The 17,287-nt window shown below is 50.3% G+C and overlaps 1 protein-coding gene and 1 long non-coding RNA gene across 5 annotated transcripts in view; one reads left to right on the top strand and one right to left on the bottom strand.

The window, feature by feature from the left end:
• The window catches only part of ATL2 (atlastin GTPase 2), a 38,992-nt gene extending 37,632 nt beyond the window's left edge, over window positions 1-1,360 (bottom strand). For 3 of the 4 annotated variants that reach the window (XM_063391685.1, XM_063391686.1, XM_063391682.1), the window contains exons 1-2: window positions 1,222-1,341; window positions 579-787 (exon numbers count right to left, since the gene is read on the bottom strand). In XM_063391685.1, coding sequence (XP_063247755.1) covers window positions 579-708 — 130 coding nt within the window. In that variant the 5' untranslated portion in view covers window positions 709-787; window positions 1,222-1,341. Of the gene's footprint in view, window positions 1-578; window positions 788-1,221 lie in introns of all 4 variants that reach the window. The other variant, XM_063391684.1, reaches the window with a different exon arrangement.
• A 152-nt stretch (window positions 1,361-1,512) lies between these two features.
• Window positions 1,513-17,287, top strand: part of LOC134547571 (uncharacterized) — a 51,409-nt gene continuing 35,634 nt past the window's right edge. The window contains exons 1-2 of the long non-coding RNA XR_010079520.1: window positions 1,513-1,878; window positions 12,967-13,178. This is a non-coding gene — a long non-coding RNA (uncharacterized LOC134547571). The remainder of the gene's footprint in view (window positions 1,879-12,966; window positions 13,179-17,287) is intronic.

The raw sequence follows: 17,287 nt of genomic DNA, 5'->3' as shown, positions 1-17,287 counted from the left end.
GGAACTGCTTAAGCTGGCTATGGATTTGGCCTGCAAGGAGCTTGGGTACAACCATGCAAAGCACAGGCAGGCTGTGGTGGGAAGGGATTGCTGGAGCAGGATGCCTGATCCACCAGTGCTGGCTGGGCGAGCAGTCCCTTAGCCACTGAAGTCACGGTTTGGTGCTAGAGGCAGCATCTTCTCCTGGATTTGGCCATGCTCCTCTGAAAACTCTGCTGTCCAAGCTTGTCCCAAACCCACTTTGGGCCAGCCAACGCCACCAGTGTCACCCGTGTAGTGAGACAAAGGGTGCTCAGCCACGCTGCTGGGAGAGCTGCCCCTTCCTGTGGCTGGAAGGGAAACAGAGCCACCACCACATCTCCTGGCCTTCAGGCATCACAGCCTGGCAGGGGACTGGCCAGTTCCTGACCCATGCAGGCAGAGGCACCCACTGGACACGAGGAAACGTGAATCAGACTTGGGCCCTTTATGCCTTTCTGTATGAACTATTTCTCAATCCTCACCAGCTAACCCGTGCAACACAGTTTGATTAGATTAAAGTAATCTGCGTGATGGCAATCCTTAAGCCAAACACCTACCTGAGGCATGCTGAGCACCACTCCTGGGCTGGGGAACAGAGCCATGTCCCACCTTGGAGGGCTGAGGGTCCTGGGATGAGCTGGAGACCTCTCCATTGGTGCTTCTGCGCTTACCAACCGCTCTCCTCATCTGCTTCAGGCTGTGGAGTCCACACTAGTGACCTGGTGATTCCCACTCCTCCTTCCAGACCGTGCAGCGCTGCCAGGAGCTGAGGACAGACAGCTGTGAGGTGAAGGTGCCCTTCTGAAAACCCCTCTGTCCACAGCAATGAGGCACTGCCAACCTCCGGCTGCCCTTGCTAGGACCACCCGGGGCTTCCCAAGGAATAAAACTGGGGAGGCACGGAGAGCTCAGCCCTGCAGTGTGAGCCGGCGCTAGCACCGGGAACAGCCAGGGCACGCAGGGGTTAGCTGCCCTCCCAGCACACACCACCGAGGGAGCTGTGCCACCAAGGCAAGCCTGAGATGTCCTAACAGACTCCCACTGGGAAAGCCGTCTGGATCTCGGGCTTGTTCCCAGAGGCAAACACGTGCCCTCCCAGAGTTTGGAAATGCCCTACGAGGCACCTCGTCTTGCTTTTCTCTGAAAAACACCCAGGCTGCCCCACCACTGCCCTACTACTCAAGAGCTTCATCTACTCACAGCTCCCCACCTCTTCCCGCTGGAGCGCTCCTCCCTCTGCTCGGTGCCGGCAGCCTCTGGAGGATGTGCTGCTCCCCGAGCCCCTGCCCACTCTGCAGCTGGATCCTCCCTTTGGCTCCCTCTTCCCAGCACCCATTCCTGGGCCCTGCCCACATGCAGGAACACGCTGCTCCGTCCTGCCCAGGCGGGTTCATGTTTGCCTCACCACCTCGGCAAAGACCTCAGCCCTGTAAACAGGCAGTCTTGGTTTCCTGTGCTTTTTTCTTTCTGGTGCTCGCCCAAGGGCATCTCTCTCAGATTCTGGGCTGCCTTCCTTTGTCACACAGGTGATCTAAAAGTTGCTGTGCATCATTAGAGAGTGCTCAGCACAGCCCCGAGCTTGGAGCTACCTGTGTGTGTTCACATAACCTGGGGCTCACCCAAGCAAAGCCAAGGTGAGACATGGCATGAATCCAAGCCTAGTTCTTCTGCAAAGAACTCCAAGAAAGCAGAGGCACTTGGGAGCAGAAAACAAACTGGGAAGGAGGGGAAGAAACCATTTTATCTAATCTCCTGAACCTGAAGCTGTCCCACATGCTGAGCAGAGATGGCTGCTGGCTGCAGGACATGTGCTTGAGAGAGAGAAAGCAGCCCCTCCCATACCTAATTTATAGCAAGGTGAGTGGGAAACGTCTCATTCTTCCCTGATGTTGACCCAGGAGCTGCTCCCTTGGGGAGGAAGGTGGAAATGGCATTGAATTTTAGCTGTGAGAGCAGCTGGGAGCAAGTTGCTAGGCACCAGCTGCAAGAATTGCCTGCAGGTGCTCTTGCAGGAGAGGTTGGGCCGGTCGATTGGGCTCTGCCGGTGCAGCCAGAGTGCCAAACGCCTCTGAAAGGGGCATAATCCGTTCTCAGCCTGAAGGAGCTGTTGCACAATCTTCCCAGGATTAAGGGTTTAAATCGAGGGACTGTGTCACAGCCGGGGAAAGGGCACTGGGCAGGCTCAGGAGCCACGCTGGCTTGTGTGGCTCTCTGGGGTGGTGGGACACAGGCTGCCCAGGGAGGTGACAGTCTTGCAGGGGCACATGAAAGCCATCTCCCTTGTCCTGCCCTGTCTACATCTTATCAGGGTGATTGAAGTCTTCAAAGGATTAAATGGCAAAGTGGTTTTCTTCTGCTCCTGGAAGCGAAGCTCCATAGCCAGCTGAAGCTTTCATTGCAAGTGTTTGCTCAGTGGAGTCCTATTATTTCAGTCTGTATAAACACAGTGAAATTTCCATCTCACTCTCATGCAACAGCACAAGACGAGGCTGTTTTTAAAGTCTGCCTTAGCTGCTGACTCCTGCGAAGGCTGCTTGGAGTGTCAGTATGCCTGCAAACCCCAGGGCTGCCCCTGTCTGCAGCCAGCACGCTACTTCCAGCCCCACCTGGAGGCCAGCTCTGCTTACCCGCCTGCTGCCTGCTCTGCATCTCTAAAAACGAGGAGCACCTCTCGGGTTTGGATCCCCTTGGTGCCAGTTCCCAATGACCTTCTAGGCCATCAAGGCCACCACAGAGAAAGAGCTTTCCCACACCCCTAGACTCTATGTTCCAAACCTCTTGTCCTAGAAAACAAAGAATTGCTCCAGCTGTTGCTGTGACACCCATCAAAAGTCTTGCAGAGACAATCATGCCAGCCCCTGAAGCCACACAGCCTCCTTCCGAGAGCTGTGTCTGTTTTTGTGGTACAAACAGCAGGGCTCAAGGGAGGAGAGTCCCCATAGGATCAGTGACTGCTTCAGCCCATACTGCCAGTGTCTGCTGTGTCTGCATGGTGCAAGATGCAAAAATCAGACTACCAGGGACAATTTGGGATGGAAAGTACTCCACCATCACAGAGGCCTTAGTGGCAGTTCAGAGGCTGAGCAGGAGAAACGCTGCGTAGACATTTCACTCTTTAATGTGGGAAGATCAGAGTGATTTAGCTTGGTGTGCTGTAGGTTTATAGCAGCAAACACTGCTATCAGCACTGGCTGTGGGTTCCAGAAGAGGATCTTTGTCCTTGCAGCATAGCTGATCTCTCATATCCCGAGCCAGCTCCTCCCACATGGGTAAAGCATCACCGTGCCATCCTGACTGAGGGATTTAGCTTCACCCCTGGGGAGGGTGTCTGGAATTGAGCCCTGTGCAGGCAGACCTGGCTCCTGGTTGCATGGGGGGTTAGGAGTGATTGCCCTGGCATTCAAAGGGTGCTGATTACACAGCAGAGTTTATTTGCATCCTTTGCAGCTACATGACTGGCTTGCTGGGTGAGACTTACAGGTCCTCACAAGGAAGTAGGTGGTTTATTCCCAGGGTTTCACATGCTTGTTCTCCCTGCAAGTCCAGACTGGCTGTGCAGAGATGAGCTGTGCTTAAGAGAGTTCTGCTGAATTCCCACAGCAGAATCTGACCTGCAGCTCTCATTGTCCTTTTCTGGAAGAAAAATCCCTCCAGCACAGGGTCATGTACATACCCTTGCATGAGGCTCCCTCATGATAGGATGGGTTTGGGTGTAATTAAGCCTCGTGGTCACAGCTCACTGTACCCAGCTCAGGAGAAGTTTTGGACTAGCACAGGCTGCCTTGCCAAGCACTTGGGTACCTGAAAGACAGGCAAGGTGCCAGCAGGAGCTGGGCTAAGACCCAGTGACACCAGCACCCAGGAAAGCCAGGTACCATGGGCTCACCAGAGGGTACCTGAGGCAGCAGCACCCCTCAGGGCTGGGGTCACTCCTGTACTCCCAGTCAGGCCTGGATGTAGGCTGTGATCCTTAACACACTGATGAAACTGCCTGGATCTAGTCTCAGGTGTTGAACCAAAGTCTGGGTCTGAGTCTAGACACAAAGGCCAAGACCAGTTCTGTGGTCTGTACTTGTAGGTTCACTCTGGCCCCTGGGCCAAGCTAAGGACACAAAGTAGAATGTGCCATTTAATCTGGCCGGATTAACAAGTGAATTTAATTAGATCTCATCTCAATAAATCCTAGAACATGCTGTTGAAAAATTGTATTTAATCTGCCTCCAAGACTTTCTGCATACATTTGAGCAAGGAACTTGCAGCACAGGGCAATTGCAATGAAATGAGAAACCAAGTTTTAGCAAAATCCAGAGGGTGGGGCTGAGATCAGCATCCTGTAATCTTTGGATTTGTGAATCTGATTCAGAGGCTGTCCTGCCCCCTCTCCTCCAGGCAGACTGTACAATGAATTTAGGTGCTGTCCTGTATGATCACTCCATGGCAGCTGTCTCTGCACCCAGTCAGCCACAAAAAGCACAGTATTGCACTGGCTGTGATCACATTTAGGTAGTTTGACAAAAAAAGCTCCAGGGACTCATCATAAGAAAAACCAAAATTGTTTGGAAATATTAATCAGGGGTGTATCTCGAGGTCTGTTCTTTTCAAGTAATGTTAATGTGCAAGAAATAGAGAAATAATGAGAGAAGGGAAAGGGGACAGTAAGCCTGGCTGTAGCAGAGGGCTGGAAACCAAAAGGCAAATTCATTTGAGATCCAGGGATTAAGATCCAATCATTTGACCTCAGATTAAAAAGTGGATGAGCACAACAAAGCACAGCTTAAAACATTTGGGAAAGTGTAAAGGAAAATCAAGTGGGATTAAAAAACAAAACAGCTGCATTAAGCCAGAATGCCTCCCTGATCACAAGCGGCAAATCCAAGTAAGGGATACCTCAAGCTTCCTCTGGGCCATCCAGTCATCCCCCAGCATTTCTATTTCACAGCCACCCTCTGAGCTCAACCAAAAGGAACTCGCCCTGCCCCACACCAGTGTGATGCTCGTATTGAGCTGTTCTCCCTCACCCTCAGGGGAGCACAGCCACCTGCCAAACCCCTTATTAGGAAGAAATCAGCCAGCAGAAGTAGGCTAGCTAGCTGTAAATGTGTGCTGGAGGACAGGAATCCCAGGACAGCAATGCTCAGGCTCGGAGTGCAGTGTGGCTGCTTCCCAGCTTTGCTTTGTGAGCTCCCCCCACCAGCGTGGTTTCTCTTCCTGGACTTGCCCTGTGTCTCCTGGGGAAAATCCTCCAGCTCTCTTGAGTGACTGCTGACTTGCAGCCAACACAGGTCATGAGTAGCCATTCCCACAGGTTTCCCGATGTCCTCCAAGTGTCCAGCTGGGCTGCTTCCTTCTGCAGCACCTTAGAAATCATGGACACAGCGCTGTTAAATGGGTGTCAGTCCCAGGTAGGCAGCACGGCCTGGCACTGTGGCACTGGCCCAAAGCCACCTCCCCACTGCCACCACCCTACAAACAGGCTGTGTCTCTGCGAGTGCCTCTGGCACCAAAAAGCACCTTGCAGTGAGGAGCCCCAAGGCTGGGAGGGCTCTGAGCATGGCACTGCCAGAAGTGTGTTACTGCTTTCCCTTCTCCTTGGCCGGTGGGCAGTGATCCTGTTTTTCCAGCAGCCCCACTGCCAGCTGCAGTGGCCTGGCAGGCGCAGTGACCCTGAGTGATTATTTAACAGCGGATTGTATAACAGAGCGGGGCAGACATTACATTTCTGTCTCTGACCTCAGCCCTGGGACATCTCCCACCCATAAACTTCCAGTCTAATCTTTCAGACCTCAGAGGAGCAGCCTCAGGCATGTGACACCATCCTTCGGAGAGGAGTGACCAGCGAGACCAGGTAGCTCTGGGCAGGAATGGGCTGCTCAGCACATCCCAGTCCCACAGAAGGAAAAAGAGGAGGGAGCCTAATGCTCCACAAAGGGCTCAGGTTTGGAGCCCAGATCCTGCTGAAGTGCCTGAGATGACCCTGCAAAGTTCCTCTGCTCCCTGCTATCCATTTAAATGAAGCCCCAGCCTCTCCATGCATAGTGAGCTGTTTCAGCAAGTGAAGATGGATGAGCTGGCCTTGAGCAGGGCAAGCCAGCTCCAATAGCACCCCTGTGTTCCAGCCACGCTGCTTCTGGAATCTGGGAGCAGCTGAACCCCTTGGACCTACTCCAGAAGGGGTGGACAGTGCCCAGGAGCCAGTGGAGAGGTGCTGCTGCTCTGAACAGTGCAGAACTCAGGACATACCAGCCTTGTGCTGGTGATGTCCCTAAACTGTGCTCTTCCATGGCGTGAGGAGACAGTTCAAGGCAGTAGCCTGTAGCCCTCAGTGGTCAGGAGGGTGCTGCAGTGTTGCAAGGAGATGGGCACAGGCAGGCCTTGCTTATCAGTGCTGGGCACATGCGAGGTGGCTCAGACCCATCTCATTCAGAAATCCATCAAAACCAGCTTTTCCTGAAGCCTCACTGGAGCAGACACAAGGAGCTTGTTTCTGAGCTTGACTTCAGCACATCCTGGCTCTAAGCATTCCCTTTCAGCAGGATTTGGTGGGTGTGAACAGCCCCTCCAGGATGACCATGGATCTGCTGGAAGCTGGAGAGGACTAGCAGGGCCACCAGGCTGGTTGAGGTCAGGGGACATTGCCTGCAGGGAGAGGTGGAGTCAGCTGGCCTGGTTAATTGGGAAGGAGAAGAGGTTGGGGTGATTTAGCAGAAGTTACAGTGACGGGGCAGCTAAAAGGGAGGATGAAGCTGAAGTCTCTCCAGGAGGTAAGTCAGCCTGGCTGCTTCGGGGCGTTAGGAAAAGCTCCTTCCCCAGAAGGGTGGTGCAGCCCTGGGACATGGACCCAGGGTGGAGGGGTTTCTATCCTTTCCAGTTTTCCAGCCTTAGCTGCTCTGACCCAGCTTTGCCAACACTCCTGCTCCAGAGGCTGGCTGAATCTGAGGCTGCCACAGGCCAGGCCCCTTCTCACCAGCACTTTCTTTGAGAGGCAGTTCTACACCAAACTGAGCCAAAATCAGCCTCCTGCCTTGAACCATTTGTGCCAACTTCCATCAGACACTGCTCCTGTACAACTTACCAAAATGCACCTGCTCAGGGGTGCAGCAGTCCAGAGAGGATTTCACAGCAGCCTGAGCTTAGAAGCACACAGTTTACCAACAGCCACAACAAAAATAAGTCCAAAGGGCAAGATCAGAAAAGCCAATATTTAAAATCCATGACTCGTTCCACAGCTGGGCTGGGGAGGCAGCTGCTGAATTGTGGGTCTAACCATTAACCAGGGGGTAGAGAGATGTGGTGCCCTCTGAAGAACAGGGTGCTGTGCCTGAGGTCGGTGTGTGCCAGCACTGGGACAGGACATGCAGCAAGGCACAGGGATGCTCCTGCAGAGCCCACACTGGGTCTGGAAACCATGTCTGACCCCTCTGCACCCCTCAGCAGCAACCAACTCTCAGAGCTCACCTGAAACCATGTCTGACCAACTCCTTGGCAGGGAAGAAAAGAATGAGAAGGCACAGTAATGTATTTTTAATAGGTTACATAAACAGTTAAGTTCAAAGCTGCCTTACAAACAGGTGACACAAGATGCCAGTGCTTCCACTGAGAGGTGAGCCAGGCCTTTCATGCAGAAAACATTTTGGCTGTCTCAAAGGAAAATTGTCCTCCCCTTGGAGCAGACAAGTCTCAGCTGGAAGCAGCAGCTCCCATTTGCTAGGAGTATTTTGATTTTTCAAAGCTAGCTATTTCATTTACAGGCAATGGGGAACTGGATGGGAGCAGGTCTGTGGATCTTGCAAGGCTCCTGTGCATGCCTGGTGCCTGCAGTGCTGCTGCTGGCACGGACAGCCCTGCCTGGCCCTCACCCCTGGAGTGATGCAAGAGGTGCCTTTGCACTTTGCCTTAGTAGGAAGGCAGAGCTGGCAGCAATCGCGCCCGGGAGCAGCGCAGGAGGCCAGGGGTGAAGGAGCACGGCGCGCTCACCGTGAGGCAGGCAGGGAACTGCTCTGGGCAAAGGGTTTGCCAAGCAGGGTGTCCGGGGGCAAGTGCTCCCTTATCACACGCTCCCCGGGCTGTGCTTACCAGGCTGCTCCTCCAGCTGCCTGGCAGCTGGAGTTTCTACCCTGCGCAAAGGGCAGGGGCTCACAGTGGCTTTTGCCATCTGATCACACGGATCCAGCAGCGCTTTCATGCCCAAGGACAGCCGGCCATGCTGTGTGCTCCCCAGGGAACAGGGGTGGATCAGGGCTGTCCTGGCATGGAACAGGCTGAGATCCCGGGCCCCGGGACAAGCACCATGGAGTTCAGTGCCTGACACAGCTGTGGGAGTGGGAATGCCAGCAGCTGCCCTGCATTTTCAGTCTACTCCTGTCCCCAGCAAGGCAGCAGGGACGCCACAGAGAGCAGCCCGCAGTCTGGACACGGCTGCCAAAAATGCCAAACCAAGGCTGGTTCTTCTTCTCCCCACAAGTGTTACAAAATCCATGGCTGAGTTTAAACACTGAAGAGGATGTGACCTCTGGCTCTAGGCTGACCCTTGGAAACACATGCCCCAGCCTGAAAGAAAGGAGCATAAACAAAAGGCAAACCCAAAAGGAGCAAATCCAGAAGGAAAGCATGGTAGGAACAAGCCCAGCTGACACCAAGAGGGGAGGGCAAAGGAACAGCTTTCCAGCAAGCACTACTGCGCAGCTGCTCTACAGCTGTTGCAACATTCCTGTTCTGAAACCCCATCTAAAGTCAATTTTTCTTACATGTAGTGAGGACGCAAAACAAGAAAGTAGAAATTTCCCCAAATAACCTGCATGGTTAATGTGGTATCAAACACTTGTTTTGCTCTGGGTAGATGTGAACTGTCTGCAAGTTTGAAGCTGCCCCCACCCTCTCCCAGGAGTGAAGATAACATTAGGGAGTCCAGAGAACAGCCAGAGATTGACAACACATGGCTGGCTGGATCAAGACTTTGCCCAGCTCCTGCTTTGGCCCAAGGCAGCCTCCACCAATATTAGGGTTTCTCCTTCCCCTGTCTTCCTTCTGCAGCTCATCATTATGGGAATATGTGCCCACAGCCTTTCCCTCCCACCCCAGTCTCCCTTTTGAATCTCCCACTTGTTTTGCCAATGTGGCAGTGGCAGTAAAGTCCCTGAAGACCTCTCCACACACACCCCCTATGGTCTCAGCATCCTTCCAGCCCAGCTCTCATCTCCTGCTTTGTGCAGGCTGCACCTCGTGTGCATCTGAAAACAGGCTCCTCCTTGAAAAAAGCCATCAGAGCTCCTCAGGTGGGCAGGGCTTGCTGCTCCCTGCATGGGGTGAGCTCCAGACAGAGCCCACAGGGCATGGCTCAGGAGTGGCACAACGCCGCAGCCAGGCAGGAGCCAGGGAGACACACACAGCCCCACCTCTGCCATCATTTCCCTGATGCCCCCACCGTGAGGAGTGGCACAAGCAGAGCCTAGAGGAAAATCAGGAGGAAAGGGAATGGGACCCAGCCCCACCCTCTCCCAGATGTCTCACTCTACAGGGAACCCTTTGAGCTCCACCTGTGCCGCTGTGGCAGTCACTTTTTCATGCCTTTCACTGCCTCATTGCATTTCTTTAATTACTGCTCCTCAGGAGTCACACTGCTCACATCGTTGGCTGTTGGATCCTTTTCCATTCCGTCCCCACTGGAAGCAATCACACTTGTCTTGCAAGATCTGTTCTTCCTAAGCCAGGCTGCCATTTATCCACTATTATTGAAGTATCAAAGGCATTTGCACGTGTTCAGAAGCACACCAGCTCCTTCAAGGAGGAGGGATGAAATATCACCTCTTGCCTGATAAACTGCTTACACAAGTGGAATCAAACCCAGGTTTCTAGATTTTCCACTGAGGCTCTTTTGCAATGCTGCTCTTAGGAAAAGGATTGTGGAGATGTCTTAGCTCACACCCCAGAGCTGATAAGACTGCAGGAGAGATTCAGACATTGAGTTCTCCAGCCTGGACACCTCCTGGTCACCCAGAGGAGATTCCAAAGTCAAGGATGGGTTTCTGCAGAAGCAGCCTTACACGCTGCCCTCTCCAAAGCACAGCCACATACGTTGCTTGCTGCCCTTGGCTGTGCCCTACACAGTCTCTCTCCTCACTCACAGATAGCTCAGCAATTCTGGAGTGGCCATTCCGGTGAATGAGAGTCCAAACTCAAGCACCTGGGAGTCCTTGTGCACGTCTTGGCAGGTCCTTGAGGATGATCCAGTGCAGTGCGGGACAGCATCCCATGACCTCAAACAGCCCTGGAGCACAAACCAAAGGCCGTGTCAGGTCTAGTGCAGAGAGTTTGTCTAAGATTTCACTGTCCCCAGTTCAGCAGAAGCCAACACACTCAGTCCCCGGTGCTGAACTCGGAGCCAAGGGACCTGGACTTCTTGCTGCCACCTGCTGTCCCCTGTCAGCAGGGCAGGCCCTGCTCCCTGCCAGCTCTGCCCCAGAGCCCCAGCCTGGATCCAGGGGAGGAAACTGCAGAACCCACTCACCCTGTTCCCTGTGAAGCACAACACAGACCCAAAGCTGGATATGAACACAAACACAAAAGCAGTGGCCTCTGTGTCCTGATGCCCGTGGTCACAAGCTCCAAAACTACAGCTGTACCTGATTTTCTCCCTGGAGGACACAGCCCTGGGGAAGAGGGGCCCACCTTTGCTGTTAGCCCACAGGGGAGCTTCCTCCCTGCTTACTCAGCCCATCACAGGGAGGGAGGGAAGGCGACAGCTGCAGACGTGGAAGAAATTAATAATAATAATAATAATAATAACAACTGCAACAATAGCATCATCATCTATGCCTGCTACTTTGAGATAGTAGGTTTCCTGCTTCAGCTGACAGAAAAGTAAGTTGAGTGGATGCCAGATCATCATTTCATGTGATGAGGTGTCTGGTCCAGAGATGCAAATCAGGTAAAATGCTACAGAAAGCTGACAACAGCAGAGCTGCAGGTGCTTGGTCCTGAAGGACCCTGCCCTTTCCTCCATGGCAGCCTTCTGTATGTCAGATAAACAGGGCAACCCAGGATTTTATCACCTCGGCTGTGCCTGGCATGAAGGGAATTTGGGACTACACATCATCTAAGGCCATTTTTTCATTCTTTTAAAAAATATTGTATAATTTATTTCTAGGCAAAACTATAGGCCCTGAAAAGAACTAGGAGGGAGAAGAGAGGCAGAAGTTTGTTGTGAAAGGTCTGCAGAGAAGTCATTGATAAATGTCTTTGTGGCAATAGCTGCCTTATACTTCCCTGTGCTCATCTCCTCACTCTCACCAGATTCCTGGCAGAAACTGGCCCCCGCTGGCCTTGCAAAGCCCTGCAGGCAAAGCCCAGGCCCAGGTGGGTTATTCAGTGCCACCTCCACACAATGCACAACCAGTCCAGTGACATTGCCCAGCAAAGTCTGCACCTGGGGGAGGACAAGGACAGGCACTTGGCTGCACACCTGTGAGGATCAGTGCAATCTCCAAGGTCAAGCAAGCTGCATGGGCATTCTGCAGGGGCAAGCTGCTCCATTTCATTAGGAAACCAGGAGAAATTGGCAAAAAACCAGGGAACTCAAAGATGCTGGGCCTCATGTATCCGTCACATGCAAGCCACGTGTCACAGAGCTACCTTGTACCAAGCCCAAAGCCGTCTAAACTGCATAAATAAAATCCATTTTGCCACTATCAATCTACCAGACACCTGTGTGTGAACTCAACCAGCCTGGCTCTGAAAGCTTCTCTGCTTTACAGGCCAGCAGCACAGACTTTGGTGTCTGTTCTGTGCTGCTGCCACAACCAAGAGCCAAAGGTGTCCTCGTGTTGCCCCTGCTCCTTTGCTCAGCTCCCCGTTCACACAGCAGATAAGAATGCTATCTCCCAGGTGAACACAGCTCAGCCTGTCCACCCGCCCTTCCCCCAGATCTCAGCAGAGGAACTTGGTCTGGGCTTGGAAAGGACACAAAGCAAAATGCAGTTGTTATCAGCTTGGCCTCTGTGTTGCACAGCCCTGGGTACAAGGCTGATTCAGGATTATTGGCAGGGTGTTTGGCTAAAGGTAAACAGAGTCCTCAGCAAGCTGCAGGACAAGTGTGGACAAGTGTGTGAGCTCCCAGTGAAACCTGGAGCACTGGGAAATTTGTTTTTAGGGCTCCTTTGCCCTAAAAAGTCAGGGTAGACTCCCCCCCTCCTTGGCTCAGGAGCTGGCAGGCCTAAGCTCAAACCACACACACAACTCAAAGCAGGCACTGAAGTGAGTGACTCTTTGGAATGCTGATCCACAGAGTCTTTAACAGGAACCGGGCTAATGCAAGGTACAGGAGTCACACAGTGACTGGGGAAATGGGGAATATCAGCATCTCAAGAGGACTAAAAGATAGAAGCAGCTTAAATGCTTGCAAAATGGCTTAAGAGCAGCTTCACATGGAAAGTGACTGCTGCTTAAGCAGTTTAAAGACAAGCCCCTCTCAAACATTGGTCAGCTATGAGCAGCTTAGTGCAGGAAGGGCTCCTGCCAAGGCTGCTGGGATGGCAGCACGCCACAGAGAGAAACAAGTGTCCCCTTGGAGCAGGGAGCCTCACCCTGCACACTCGGGCGTGCCCTCCCACTTCGGAGCCACTGTGCTCCCCAAAAAGGAGCTTGTTCCTGGCCAGATGTTCTCCAGAAGGGGCTACAAAGCAGAGTTCCTGCAAAGGTGACTCTGCTTTCAGCAAGAAAATAAAATGGAGGCTGTGCTGCCACTCTCAGGCCAGGAGCTCCAACTCTTTCCTTCCTGCCACTTTCAAAGAGTAAGATTGGCTTCTGTTGTCTTTGCATTCTTGAATATCCCTGTCCTATTTCTTGGGAATTTTCAAGTTGTGAAGACAGAAGAACAAGCTTCGTTAGGAAGCTTTGTGAGATAAAAAGGAAAACCTCCATGTCTTTTTTTTTTTTTTTTTGCAATGCCAGGGCCATCAAAGGTGGGCGCACTGGAGGTGATGCCAGGGGCAGACTGAAGCAGCTCTCAGACATGAACGAGGTGTTATTTGCCTACGGTGAAGAAAGCAAGAGGAGCAGGGCTGCACTCAGCTGTGAACTTGGGGTCCATATGCTTGAAGACCTGGTGCAGTTATCACCTTATTTCTCTTCCTGAGAGAAACCTGTCCTACAAACTACTCCAGGTAGGGTTGGTTTTGTTATTCTTATTATTACATGAAATCTATGGCTGAAAAAAGCAAGACTAGAGAACATGTTACTTTGAAATTAACCAACAGCTCAGTCCTAATCTGAAATCCTCTGGTTAGCTCTCATTGCTTCATGTTAAAAGGACACCAGAAGGTGGAGTAAGGGGCATGTAAAGGATCCTTATGAGGGCACAGACAGGACTTTGCCCATACAGCAATAAAAGATGGAAAAACGCCACAGAAATCTTGGGTAAGGGAAATATATTTAAGTGTAACTAAGATCTTCCAGTTTGAGCACTATCCTCAGAACTTGGGAGTTTGTTTTGGATTTAAAGTGCACCCCGAGAAGATGAGAGAACTAAAAGTTCCCTACGTGGGATTCTCACCTTCAGCTACTGAAGTTTCAGGTTACTGTGGTTCAATCAGAAGCCATGCAGCAACTTTAAATAAAGATTACCAGGTCACAGTCTGACAAGGCTATTTCTTAGACACTTCTGAAGCCTTTTGACAGGATGCTTATCTAAAGCTCACTGATTTAATCTGATTTAGCAGTTACAGTGCTGAGGTTAACAGAAAATAGAAGCATAATCTATATTACATGCAAATCCCTGCATCCATGCCATTCAGTTTTAAATGGCCAGAAGTTTGCACTTTGCTGATAGAGCAAGCATCACCTAATTCCAAACTTCCTGAAATGTCCAAAGTCTATTGTACTAACAGCCTAAGAGACAGAAAATGCTGGATTTGCAGTAAGAAGCACTCTAGTAACTTCTGGAGGCTTATTTGACTACTACCCACTTGAATTTTGAATGGAGCACAAACAATTTAATTTTTTTAGTAGCTTGAAGAAAGATGAAACCACAAATGGAAAGAAAAGATGCAAGAGAAAATAAACACATCATGGCTTATATGAAATTGAGTAATTACATCCTGCATTGTGCTCCAACTGCCTCAGCCATCCCCCATCCCACCATCCCACTCCAGCCTTTAATTCTGAATACTGCTGTACTGCCCCTGCCAGGATTAATTTGTTTTCCTGGATCCCAGATGCTTTGGAAAAGAGGGTTAATTATCTTGCCATAGCTGCTGGCTTCCTGGCACATTCCTGCAGGACTCATTCCCTTGCATGGAGACCCGCTCAGGCTGCAGCTGCTCCATGAACACCAGAGAAGGAAAAGTTAAATAAATCGTGCCAGAAATCAAGGCCACGCTTCAGCAGCTGCAACAGTGAGGAGGAAGAGCAGGGCACCCATCTGAATTCATGTATGGCTGGGAAAGGGCAGGACAGGAAGGCTTGGCACAGGGCAGATAAAGCTCTCTGAATACAAGAAAAGGGACTGAGGTTACTTCCTTCAGAGAGCCATGGTCAAAGCACAGCAGAGGTCATCTGGCTGCATTAGGTTCCTCCACATCCTGTGAGAATTGCAGTCCTTGGAGGAAGAAATCCTCTACTTTTAACGAGGGAAAGCCTGTAATGCATTAGGAGACTAGAGTGAACGCAAATATTTTGCTCTTTTAACTTGATAATGCAGCTGTCTAGGAACGGATTGACTCTATCAAATCAGATGCTTTAGCAGCAGAACTTGGGGGCCCCACCATCCCAAAAACCCCGAACATTTGTTTGGTTCAGGCTACTTTTAACTGACTCTACCCAAATGGCACCCTAGAAAAATCACATTATCACAGGAGTGAGCACATCTGATCACCTCTCCCCACAAGTTTCAATATTAACGGTGCAACTGAGAAAGTACTTGAATTTCACCACAAATCAGTCATGCAGCACACTTCTCTCTGACTGGTTAGACATAAAAATAAAGTAGACATGAAACCCTGGAATGGCTAAAAACCCCACTGGTAGCTACAGATGTGGGAATGCAAGGTATTTTCAAAAAAGGAACACACAAAAGAATCCCAAATATGTTTAAACACATCCCTGTTAAATAACTGAGTAAATAACTGAGTAAAAAGTGTTCATGTTCCCAGACCTCGATGCATTATTTAACAGAAGAGACTGAATGTCTCCTGCTAAGCCACCAGCACATTCAAACAAGTTCAAGAGCTGTTCACAAGAAAACACACAGCAGGAAAAGGAGCAAGTTGCATTTAATTACAACAAAAGGGTTTCAGGCAGTAACAAGCCAGCTTGCCCCAGACATTATCCCTTGCTAAAAGACAGACTCAGTGACACCACATCCAGCTGGATCATTCCTGTCACAAAGCAGGACACTCAAACACGTCCTCCACGGTTTCTTTTAGATCTTCTCTTTCATCACCCTAGCAATGCACTCCATCTTGCTCTGGTGGTATAGAAAGTTAAAAAAACCCAACTCTTCACACTTTGCATATAAGGAAAAATAAATAGAAACAAGAATTAGAGTAGCATGAGAAGAGGAACAAGTCTCCACCTCAATACATCTTTACCCCCAATGAAAGGTGATCAATTGGAAAAACAAACAAAAAAACCCCAACAAAACTAACAGTGGGACAGACATGAAGCTATTACATTGTGGATGACAGCTGTTTACAAGCAGGGAATGTGCATAGCAATGTTCAATGTTTTGCTTGTATGACTTATGCAAAAGAGACAGGAAAAAAACTCCTGCATTAAGAGGCCTCGAAGGTTTAATTTTAATCTAAGAAGTATGGTAATACCACTGCCAAATGAGAGACAAACTTCACTCACTCACTCCTTCTGGAGCAAATAAATCCCCACCTGCCCCACGGTTTGGCCTCTGTTCTAAAGAGTGAGATTAAAGGTGAGCACAGACGTCGTGTGTGGAAGAAGATCAACCTCATTCCTTCCTGAGGACAAGCACCCACTCTCGTAGGCCCAAGAGAAAACATTTTCTTTGAACAGCAAAACACCAACCAGGAATCTTTCCTGTTCTCATGAATACATGAATAAGATGATGATTTTGTGGAGAAAGAAGCTGGCACAACTCTTCAGTCTCCCCTCTTTTCTGCCCCACATGGCACAGGCTACTCATTCTGCATATGGGCCTTGCAGCTGCTGTCACGTCCTCTCTGATACACCCAGAACCGTGCTCCATTTGATCTGGGAAGACACAGGAAAGATGCCTTTCACCTGAACCTCTTAGGCACTGAATGATGTGATCCACTGAGGACACCAAAACATTAAAGTGCGTTTCTTTTTCGTTTTAGATGAAACCTGAATGTTTCAAGGGTCACTCATCCCACACTGCAAATTGAAAACAGACTATTTTTAATGCTCAGCTACAAAATGACTTCTGGAACTACACCAATACAACCAGCAATGGAAATTACAACAGAAGAGACAGGCTTCCACAGAAGGTTCATTTGATAAAAGAGAAATGAGAGATTGGGAGAGATCTTAACAGCTAAAACACTAAGCAGCACAGAGCATTCCACTGGCAGCAAGATATGGCATGTGGACTTCTGTGCTGGAGCAGACTGGAAGCAATTTCTGGGGAAAGAGCACTGAGGCTGGAGGAGTCTCAGCAGTGCCCCTAAAATGCAAATCTCTTTGCCACCTCACAGACAGGAGGCTGGGACTACTCCAACCCTGTGCTGAAAGAGCTGCCACAGAGCAGCTGGTTCTCAGCTCCCAGCTCAGACGTATTAAAAACCTGATGTGAATACCTAAACCACTCATTACCTGAAGCATGAACAAAATGGAGGTAGACAGGGCAAAAAGGAATCATTGTTGATGAGAAAACCTGAAGGACATCTGACACATTTTCCCTCTTATGATGAGGAATATTTGCCTTGAAATTAAGAATGGGGAAAATCCAGTCTGTACTGAAAGATGTGCAGTGCCCACAGCCTGTAAACATCCTACAACGTAACCTCTCAAGGACAAGCACTCTGCAGAAACCATCTAGCATAAAGGATGGATAGAGATAAAATCCATAGAGACAGAACAAAGAACTTGTAGGATAAAGCACAAAATAGCTGATAAAGTAACTTCTCTGTAATGACTAAGAAGAGAACTGAAAGAAGCCTTCAACAATCCACTGCAGATTCAGAAAGGGGAACACACACAGAGCCTAGGACAACAGCTCCCAGACTCCAGTGCTTGGATTCCCATTTCTGTGGGGCTTAGCTCAAATAAGACACAACTCCAG

This window comes from Prinia subflava, chromosome 2 (assembly GCF_021018805.1).
Source record: "Prinia subflava isolate CZ2003 ecotype Zambia chromosome 2, Cam_Psub_1.2, whole genome shotgun sequence".
In the NCBI taxonomy this organism is placed as follows: Eukaryota; Metazoa; Chordata; class Aves; order Passeriformes; family Cisticolidae; genus Prinia; species Prinia subflava.
Note: the sequence above shows the minus strand (reverse complement) of the source record. Positions and strands in the feature narration are given on the sequence as shown.